The following is a 9,291-nucleotide window of genomic DNA, read 5'->3' on the forward strand; positions in this document are numbered from 1 at the left end:
AGGGTCGTCGCGTCGCAGGGTTTCGAGCAGCTGCCGCGGAGCCGCCGGACGGACTGCCAGACCCGCCTGCCCCGCCATGGCTGAGAGTGACTGGGACACGGTGACGGTGCTGCGCAAAAAGGGTCCCACGGCCGCCCAGGCCAAGTCCAAGCAGGTGCGGGCGCAGCGCGGGCCTCGGGGCCCAGGAGCGGCCGGGCGGGCGGGGCGGACGCGGTGCCGGGGGCGGGGAGGACGCGGGGCTGGGGGCGGGGTGTGGGGACTGGAGCAGGGACAGGGTGGGAGCGGAGCGGGGACAGGGGGCGGCGACGGGGCGGGGGCCGGGGGCAGGAGTGGGAGACAGGGGCGGGGTGGGGGTGGAAGGGTCCGGATGATCTTAGGGCAACACAGGCCTGCGGGTGAGGCGCTGGACCTCTTGGTGGGGACAGGTACATAGGGACTGGAGGGGAGCGGGGCGAGGTTAGCGGGCTGGACCTCGGGGCGGAGATGGGGGATGGAGCGCAGATAGGTGGTGGGTCCGAGGAAGGGATGGGACAGGGGCACGGTTGCCTGACACCCCCGCCCCAGGGTCTCCTTCCCGCTTCTGCGGCTGCCGGGTGCCTGGCCAGTCCGCTGCCGCCTGTGGAGCCCACTGAAGCACATTGCCGGTCATAGGGGGTTCCTGGCCCCAGGCTGAGGTGGCCTAGGACCCAGAGTGCAGGTGGACCCTGCGTCCCCAACTTGCAAGGGTAGCCGGCATGCCCTGATGGGTACTTGGGGCAGAAGGTTCCCTGGCTACTCCATCCGGGGTTCATCTGTGAGTCGATGTGAGGGAAAAGGGGAAGGGCAGTTTAGTCCCCAGCCCTGCTTGTTTCTGCTCTCAGGCCGCCTTGGGCCAGCCTTAGACACGCAATGCCAGGTCTGGGCCAGGACTAGCTTTGGCCCTGGTGATCAGCATTCATTGACCTGGCCAGGACTTCTCAGTTAGTCAAAACCAAACTCACTCTCTCTTTTTTTTTTTTTTTCCCAAAGGAAACTTAATAGCCACAAGCTAGGAATCATGTGAACAGCTCTAGAAAGCATCTGTGCACATGTCACACTGAGAATGTCGCACAGTCATGTCTCTGAGGTGTCAGAAGCTTCAAGAAATACATTACGTTAATATTCGGTGACTGTAGATCAAGGGGTGTCGCTGTCTTTGCTTATGTTTGGGACGGGGGCTGCAGGCTTTGTGCGACGTACTGTCTTTTATTAGGAGCCACATTGGCCGAGGAAGGCCAGACCAGGTCCTCAATTGACGTTCCTTCCTGCTTTTGCAGGAGAGTGTGCTAGAGAGGTAAATGTATTTCAAGTGTGGGTTTCTGAAAGGAATCCATTAGCACATGGTTTTCAGCAGCAAAGATGTGAGCTCTTTCTGTTTTCCTTAGCAGGAGTTTATTGAGAGTTGCTTGGATATTTGGTTGTAGAAGAATTTGTATAACAAGCTTTGGTTTAAACCCAGCATTTGCTTGTCAGTCCTTGAAAAAGTAGCAGGTACTAGGCACATAGCACGGCGCTTAAGGGCATGAGCTCGGAGCTCACGGGCTCAAAAAGCACCAGGCGTTAGCAGTGCGCTGACTGGCTGACAGCAGCCTAAACTGGTGTTTGCCAAATACTGCAAAGCTAATTTTGACCGAAAAACGCTTGCTAATTTTCTAGGCCATCTTAGCAGCTCAGAGACGAGGAGAAGATGTGGAGACTTCCAAGAAATGTAGGTACTCGTGTGTCCACTCGCAAAACCAGGGGGTGCTCTTGGGGTTCGTACCTGCAGATGCGTGAGTGCTGCCCCCGGGCTGTCGGGTGGCTCCTGGCAGCTGAAGCCGCCGCAGAGCTGGGCGATGTCAGGGATCTTGTGAGAGCAGCTGGGGTTGGCGTAGGTCAGGAGGGATTGTTCTCCCTCCTTAGTCCACAGATTCTGGACTTGTCCTCTTCGTGCTCTTGTCCCCACTTTGGGTGGCCTGGCCTAGCACGTCACCCTGGGCACAGGGCGCCTCTTGGGCCTGGTTCCCGTTCTGAAACGGCTCTCCTTCGGCTTCGTGGCAAACTCTCTCCTCTGCTCTTGCCTCGTGCCGGTCCAGGGGCCGCCGGCCAGAACAAACAGCATTCGATCACCAAGAACACAGCCAAGCTGGACCGGGAGACCGAGGAGCTGCACCACGACCGGGTGACCCTGGAGGTGGGCAAGGTGATCCAGCAGGGCCGGCAGGGCAAAGGACTGACGCAGAAGGACCTGGCGACGGTGAGCGCGGTGGCGGGCAGGCGGGAGGCGTGGGCTCCGCTCGCCTGGTGACTTGAGGGCTGCAGTTCACTCTTGCCCCGGGAACCCTGAGGCCTCTGGGGGGGCCACACGAGTCAGCTGTAACTTCCTGAGCTGCTATCCGCTCAGGCCCTTGGCCTGCACAGTGCCCCGGGGGTCGACGCCTGAGGCGCCTCACCTGGCTGTGTTCTAGTCTCCCAGCATCTCCTTCTGGAACTGACGTGTGCAAATACACGTTCTCTTTAGAAAATCAACGAAAAGCCACAGGTCATCGCGGACTATGAGAGTGGCCGGGCCATTCCTAACAACCAGGTTCTGGGCAAGATCGAGAGAGCCATCGGTGAGTGTCCCGCCATCCTTCAGTGGGTCTCGGCTGCCACTGCCTGACCGCGCGTGGTACGGCCGCCCCTCCTGGGTGGGCTTGGTGAGGAGGGGCGCAGGAAGTCCCCTGGGGCCCCGGAATTCTCCGGATCCTGAAGAAAATTCCCACGAGCACGTAGTGTCTGGGTGCCTCCCCCTTTGGCATCTCCCCGAGCCCCCTGTGCTGTGGGCCTCGCTCTCCCTGCCCCGCCTCCAGCATTGGCGGCAGCATGGCTCCCAGAGCGAGGAGGCCTAGTTCTGGGGAGGGGCGTCCTCTGTCCCCATGAAGATGGGCAGCATGTGCTCTTCAGAGTCAGACGTGAAAGCTAGTAGTGTGGTGGGCATGGTGCTCATCAGTTTCCCGCCCCTCCACACATGGGCCCACTGCCCTCCACCTCCAGTGGAGCCTGGGAGCCACGCTCAAGGGTCGGTGCGGGTACCGCTGCCCCCTCCGGGGCAGTGGGTAGGGGTGCTGTGGAGCTGCCCTGTGCCTTGAAGACCCAGGGGCGAGCTGCAGTGGTCATGGGCTGGTGGCTCTTTCAGGCCTCAAGCTCCGGGGGAAAGACATTGGGAAGCCGATCGAGAAGGGGCCAAGGGCGAAATGAACACAAAGCCTCGAAATCAGTGCGTTCCGGCTGATCTCGTCTGGCTGGTTCCCCTTGACCACCAGCGCCAGCGTGGGTCTCCTCACGTGGCCGTGCGGAACACAGGGCGGTAGCCCTGCCCGGGAACCCCCTCTACCTGTACCTGCTGTCAAACTAACAAAACCTTGCAGCGTGTTTGCTTCTCCTGGTTGTTTTCCTTCCTGTCCCCGTCCCTCACGTGGGGTGCAGAACGCTGCCTTCCTCTCCCCCGGGGTCTGCCCTGTCACGGCTGTGGCTCCAGGGAGCTCAGAGGGGGGACCGTCTCGCACACGGTGGACAGCCACCGTCTGGGAGAGGAGCTGCGTGTCCGGCCCGGCTCGTAGAGAAGCTAATAAACGTTTGTCGCCCTTCCTGCTGGTGGTGAATCCTTGCTGTCCAGTCTCGCCTCTTGTGCCTGCAGCTCCCCCTCCCTCTGGCCCCCAGTGTGGCAAAGGGCTGTTTGCATGAAGCACTGGGGGGGGAGTCTGAGGGCCAGGAGGGTCGCTTTGCAGGCTGTTCCTTGTCACCTCTGCTGGGACGGTTAGTGGGCGTCCATCAGCTTCTTGGCACCAGACCCTGGCCCTCCCCTGGCACTGAGTCCCTGGTCACATCATTCCGTGCAGAGCCCAGTGGGCCGGGGTGGCAAGGTGGAGCCACCTGGGCTGGAGTCCAGGGAGTACCAGGCCATGCAGGTGTGGCTGTCACCCCATCCCCCAGGACAGCCGTGCCCGGGGGGCCTTCCAGACCTGGCGGGTGGTGTCTGAATTTCCCTCATGGAAGACCAGAGCCTGGGACTGTCCCTAGGTCAGAAACACTCAGCTCCATTTTATTAGATGAGGTGGCGTGTGGGAGGGGACCTCGACCACGGGAGGGTGGACACGGCGACCTTTATTTGGGACAGGACCCATCAGGGCATTCCTCCTGCAAGTCCAGCTCCATGCCGCCTTGGACCCAGCTAAGTGTCTGCTCCTAAGTCTGTCACCAGCAGCTCTGGGGATTTCTCAACTGTCTTAAATCAGATGCAGAATTGCCCGGTGAGGCGGGGCCCCTGATGGGCCTGGGTCGGAGTCCCACTAGGCTGGCCGGAGGCTCGCTCGGCCTGGGGCAGGGGCTTCTCAGGTCCCGCTGCGCCTCCCTCCTGGTGCCTCCAGCCCCTGGCGCCGTCTCCGGGGCCTGCCTGTTTCCGGTCTCCTGAGCCACTGAGGCACGTGGGAGGGGCCCCCAAGCACATCCTCTTGGGCAGGTCGGGTTGGGTCTGGGGAGCCCGTGGAGCCCCCGCTTCCTGCTGCCCTCAACCTTGGCTGGCCAGCGGGGGGTCCCTTGTGGGCCAGGGCACTTATTGCTGGGGTATGTAGCTGCGGCCCCTGTGAGGGTGAGGGATGCAGGGACTCGACGCGTCCTTGGGGGATGGGGAAGGTGTTGGTCCCTGGGCCACGGGGTCTTCTCTGCATCATCTGCTGGTCATTGGTGACCGATGCTGGCAGGGTGGCATATGGTCCTAGGAGGAACGAGGAGATCTGGGGCCACCGGGCGGCGGTGGCCCCGCGTGTGGGAGGGTCCTGTTCACCATCCAGCCGAGTGCAGGGCTCAGGGGCTCCTGCCCGCCGTCCCCCCCAGGGCTCCTACCACGTTGAAGAGAACGTTGTCAAAGCTGGGGGCCACGGCGTCCGTCTCGCCCCAGAAGGGGCAGCCCCCCCTGTTCTGCAGCCAGCGCTGTCCCACAAGTCCAAGCAACACCAGCAGCGTGAGGAGGAGGAGGGTGCCGCCAACCACCGCTGGCACCGACGTGGCCACTGCTGTGTCTCCTGTGGGCACAGGGCGCGTGACCCGGGATCCGAGCACTCCCTGTAGGCCCCACACCCGGGCACGGCCGTCCCCACAGCCCTGAGGGCTTCTGCGCCCCCCGCTAAAGGAGGGGCGCTGGTTGTGCCCACACAAGACTCCCAGCTGAGGCCAGGCCCTGGCGGCAGGCGGCTGCCGGCTGCGGAGCTGGGGGAGTCATGACCCCAGGCTAGGGCCGCACCCCGCCTTTGTCAAGTGCTCCAGCAAGAGGCTGGCCGTGGTCTCTGGCCTGACTGGAAGTGGGAGCACGGAGTGCAGAGGCCGGGGCGGGGCACCCTAGTCCTGAGGGAACAGGGACCAGGGGCGGCCCAGCCCGGCGTGGGGCACAGCGGGCGAGGGAGGGGATGATGCAGGGGCCCGGCCCGGTGGCTCTCCTGGTCTCTTGGGCCAGGAGCAGGCTGCTGGCAGCCACGTGGGCCGTGAACCACCGAAGCTGGTGGAGGCCCAGACCCGGGGCAGGGCTTACCCCGGCTGGGTGTAGGCAGCTGGCAACGTTGTCCGGCCAGGTACTCAACATCATCCAGGGCAATGGGCCCCAGGGCCGGCTGGCCGCCCAGAGTGGCTTCAAACACGATCTAACCGGGAGGGAGAAGAGGCTGGCTGGGCCCGAGGAGGAGGACGGCCCCTCCTGAGCCCCCTGAGGTCCCCCGGCTCTGGGTGGCCCGGCCTCACCTGGAACTCCTCGGCGCTGGCCACTTCCACCTGGCCTTCCAGCCACTGGTGCCGCAGGCGCCCGCCCGCGCCCCACACGGCCAGCTGACCCCGGGCGCTGCTCAGGAGTACCCTCAGCTCACCCTTGTCTGAGAGCAGGGGGCCGGGGTGTCAGGCCCCCGACCCGGCGGGAGGCGGGGCTGCCCCCGTGCCCGGTTCCCCCACCACCTGCGCTGCCGGCCCGACTCACAGAAATGCTCAGGAAAGCCCATGTGGTACCAGAAGCGGAGGCAGGAGGCCTCGGTGGCGGGCAGTGGCTGGCTGCGCAGCCAGGCCGCTCGGCCCCCTGGGCCCAGCACGCCCGTTTCGAAGAGAGCAAAGTGGCCTGGCAACGAGAGAGGGCACGGTGCCCCGCAGACCAGATGGAGCCGGGGCCCCCTGACCTTTGGCCTCTGACCCTGGCGGGAGCCTGGCTGGGGTGAGTGAGGTGTGTGGCCGAGGGTGTGTATGGCGCTGGGGTCCCTTCCCAACTCAGACCCACCTGCCTCTGTGCCCAGGGTGTGGTCCACAGGCGGCTGGGGGTAGCGGGAGGGCGTGGCTCCACTGCTCCAGTCCCAGCTGTACCCGCCCAGGCCAGGCCAGGGCAGATGGTTCCAGCCACAGAGACCAGCCTCAAAGTCACAGGAAGCTGCAAGGGACTTGAGCAATAAGCGGTGCTGCCCCCATCCCCGGGGCACCACCGCTGCGGGGGGTAGAGGTCAGGCCAGGCGTCTCGGGGGAGGCACGGAGCCGGTACCCCCAGGAGCCAAGCAGGTCCCAGGGCCAGGCCACGGGCTCCCACCTGGCCGAGGGCAGGGCCCATCCTGGAGAAGCAGGTCGTCCAGCGCGACGTAGGAGCGCTCCACGCCGGCGGCCACGGCCTCAAACACCACCTGGGCAGGCACAGGGCAGGGGGGGCTCGCGTCTGGTCGGCACTGGACGGCCCCTGCGGGTGAGGAAGGCCTTCCACCCCTCTCACCCTCCAGGCCCGCTCGGCCTGCAAGTCCACGCTGCCCAGGCGCCAGGCAAACCCTCCATGGGTACTGATGCGGAGCACCTGCCTCCTCTCAGCCTCCTCCACGTGGACTCTCAGGGTGCCTGCCGCCCGAGGAGCCACAGCCCCGGTCAGCGGCAGCGGGCGGCTCCCGAGCGGCCTCCACGCAGGGGCCTGAGGGGACCCACGGGCCCTGCTCCCGGCAGGCCCTCACCTGGGTTGCGGAGGCTCAGGTGGTACCAGAAGGTCAGGCAGGCGGCCTGGGCCAGGGGCCTGTGCTCCTCTGAAATCAGGGAAGCCACGTGGCCACGGGGCAGGGCCTGCGGGCTCATGTCCACCACCATGTAGTGCCCTGGAGGGTGCCAGCGTCAGCCTGCCGGCCCCCCCCTCGCCCCGCCCCTGCCCCCCAGCTCCCCACCCCCACCCCACGCCTCTGCCCCACCCCCTGCCGGCACCCTGAGCCGTCTCTGTGGTGTGGTCTGCAGGGGGACCCCAGGCCGCCTGGCCCGTGGCGTTGGCCTGGCGTGTCCAGAGGCCCCGGCCTCCCGTGGAGAAGCCGCAGGCCGAGTCCTCGAAGGAGCAGCGCTTGGGGGCCCAGCAGGGCCCGGGCCGCACAGCCACGTCGTCCAGCGCCATGGTGCCGTGGTACCCATCCCGGAGGCCCTCGAACAGCAGCTGGGGGGCAGCGGGGGGTCAGCTGTCTGGGGCCTTGCCCTGCCCACCACTGCCGGGCACCGGGCCTCACTTGGTACTTGGTGCTGGAGTCCTGCGGGTGGTGGAGGGTGGCCCAGGCCTTATGCCAGCGGTTGCCGTGGGTGCCAGACCGCGACCACAGGTGCCTTTCTCTCTCCCCTTCTCGCCTCATTGCCAGGCGCAGAGTCCCTAGGGGGAGGCGGGGTTTGGAGGGGCCAAGGCCCAGACTCCTGTCTCTCACCCCCTCTAGAGCCCCGAGGGGCCCAGAGACAGAACTCGGGCCCCCCGTGGGCCTCCACCGCGGCCCCGCCCAGCACGGGGTCTCACCGGTCTGGGGCCCATAGAGGTGGTACCAGAAGGAGAGGCACTCCTGAGCAGCCGCGGGTGACTGGGGCCAGGTGAGCAGGTGAGCACCGGGGCCCTGGGCTGGGGGTTCCGTGGGGTCTAGGAGCATGAAGTGGCCTGCAGGCGGGCCGTGGGGCTGAGCCGCAGAGACGCCAGGCTGGGGACACTCAGCCCAGAGCTCCCGTCTGCCCGCTGGGAGTCCGGTCTGGGAGCCCCCCGGGGTGGGTATGGGAGGCCGCTCTGAGTCTGAGAGCTGCCCCCAGGTCGGGGCGTCCCGCCTCACCTTGGCCCGTGGTGTGGTCATACCCAGGGCCACGGCTCTCGACTCGCTGCCAGTGGGCATCGGTGAGGTGGCCGGTGTGCCAGCCGCAGGTGCCCCGCTCAAAGTTACAGGAGATCTCTGGGGGTGAGGCACTGGGGGGTCAGCAGCCCCCACACCCCTCCTGAGCCCCGAGAGGGTGGGAGAGACTTGCTCCCGGACTGGGGACCCCCCGGGGGTCCCTCGAGGAGGCCTGGGTGGGAGGCCCCTGGGTGGGGACTGGGCCACGGTGGTCACCTTTCTCGGTGACTGCTGCAGGGCTGCAGTCCTTCAGGGTCACGCCGTCCACCCCGGCGCCCTGCTGGCCAGGGCCGTCCAGGTCCAGCAGCCCAACGAACTCCAGCTTCACGGGGGCATGGGAGATGGGCCGGTAAGTCAGGGCCGGCTCCGCATGCCACCCACCACCCCACCCACTCCCCCGCCCCAGGCTGCCCGCCTCACCCGAAAGGGCCGGTGGCGAGCCCCTAGAAGGACTGTGTCCACTTTCCAGCGCCCGGAGCGGCTGCCCGCGGCCTGCCACACCAGCTCACGGCTGCTGCCCTCCACCACGACCAGCTCCAGGAAGCCTGGTAAGGGGTCACTGTGGGCCGGCCCACCCCACCTCCGCCCCAGGGCTGGGCAGAGGGCCTGGAGGGACAGCGGTACCTTGGGGGTGACTCTGAAAATAGTAAGCCATGTGGAGTTCACAGCGGGGGCCAGAGGGGCCCAGGGTGGGTGTGAGGACGCGGGCCTGCTCTGCCAGCTGCCCCCAGGCCCTCTGCACGGACAGGAAGTGCCCTGGGGAAGAGCAGGCCTCTCAGAGCTGATTCCTGAGAATCGGGGACACCCCCCCAATTCAGAGACCCTCCCCGGTGAAAAGAAGCAGAGCGGGGACCCTTGTGCGGGTGCAGTTGGAAGGCAGGCTGCAGGCTGCCCTGGGCGGGGCACTCGGGCCTCACCAGCGGCCCCGCTGGCGTCCATGCCAGGGCTCCCGCTGTCCTGGGCCGGGAGACGCACCCACTGCAGCCGCCCCACGCTGGCATCCTCCCAGCCCCCGGCCGAGGGGGACTCAAAGTCCGTGGTGCCTGCAATGGCAGCCGGTGTGAACGGCCCCGCCCACCACTGCGAGCGGGGCGGGTCTGGGGGAAGGGAGGTGAGGGCTCCCCCCACCCAG

At 66.3% G+C, this 9,291-nt stretch overlaps 2 protein-coding genes across 4 annotated transcripts in view; one reads left to right on the forward strand and one right to left on the reverse strand.

The window, feature by feature from the left end:
* The first annotated feature begins 7 nt into the window (after positions 1 to 7).
* On the forward strand, positions 8 to 3,625 carry EDF1 (endothelial differentiation related factor 1). 3 transcript variants are annotated; one of them, XM_007458963.1, is made up of 5 exons: positions 8 to 154; positions 1,675 to 1,726; positions 2,094 to 2,254; positions 2,519 to 2,612; positions 3,176 to 3,625. In XM_007458963.1, the coding sequence occupies exons 1-5, from the start codon at positions 77 to 79 to the stop codon at positions 3,235 to 3,237; spliced, it is 447 nt and encodes a 148-aa protein (XP_007459025.1). In that variant the 5' UTR covers positions 8 to 76; the 3' UTR covers positions 3,238 to 3,625. The 3 variants fall into 3 exon arrangements, with proteins under 3 accessions (XP_007459025.1, XP_007459026.1, XP_007459027.1); XM_007458964.1 differs by having other exon boundaries at positions 77 to 154; positions 2,094 to 2,200; positions 3,176 to 3,237; XM_007458965.1 differs by having other exon boundaries at positions 77 to 154; positions 2,094 to 2,191; positions 3,176 to 3,237.
* Positions 3,626 to 4,270: 645 nt separating this feature from the next.
* Positions 4,271 to 9,291, reverse strand: part of MAMDC4 (MAM domain containing 4) — a 10,628-nt gene continuing 5,607 nt past the window's right edge. Inside the window, exons 15-30 of the mRNA XM_007459010.1 lie at positions 8,580 to 8,704; positions 8,367 to 8,481; positions 8,103 to 8,219; positions 7,802 to 7,936; positions 7,527 to 7,663; positions 7,237 to 7,456; positions 6,996 to 7,133; positions 6,767 to 6,885; positions 6,590 to 6,680; positions 6,290 to 6,436; positions 5,999 to 6,133; positions 5,770 to 5,897; positions 5,564 to 5,672; positions 4,877 to 5,060; positions 4,552 to 4,746; positions 4,271 to 4,454 (exon numbers count right to left, since the gene is read on the reverse strand). Of these exons, the coding sequence (XP_007459072.1) occupies positions 4,271 to 4,454; positions 4,552 to 4,746; positions 4,877 to 5,060; positions 5,564 to 5,672; positions 5,770 to 5,897; positions 5,999 to 6,133; positions 6,290 to 6,436; positions 6,590 to 6,680; positions 6,767 to 6,885; positions 6,996 to 7,133; positions 7,237 to 7,456; positions 7,527 to 7,663; positions 7,802 to 7,936; positions 8,103 to 8,219; positions 8,367 to 8,481; positions 8,580 to 8,704 (2,279 nt within the window). The remainder of the gene's footprint in view (positions 4,455 to 4,551; positions 4,747 to 4,876; positions 5,061 to 5,563; positions 5,673 to 5,769; positions 5,898 to 5,998; positions 6,134 to 6,289; positions 6,437 to 6,589; positions 6,681 to 6,766; positions 6,886 to 6,995; positions 7,134 to 7,236; positions 7,457 to 7,526; positions 7,664 to 7,801; positions 7,937 to 8,102; positions 8,220 to 8,366; positions 8,482 to 8,579; positions 8,705 to 9,291) is intronic.

This window comes from Lipotes vexillifer, unplaced genomic scaffold (assembly GCF_000442215.2).
Source record: "Lipotes vexillifer unplaced genomic scaffold, Lipotes_vexillifer_v1.1 scaffold636, whole genome shotgun sequence".
In the NCBI taxonomy this organism is placed as follows: domain Eukaryota; kingdom Metazoa; phylum Chordata; class Mammalia; order Artiodactyla; family Lipotidae; genus Lipotes; species Lipotes vexillifer.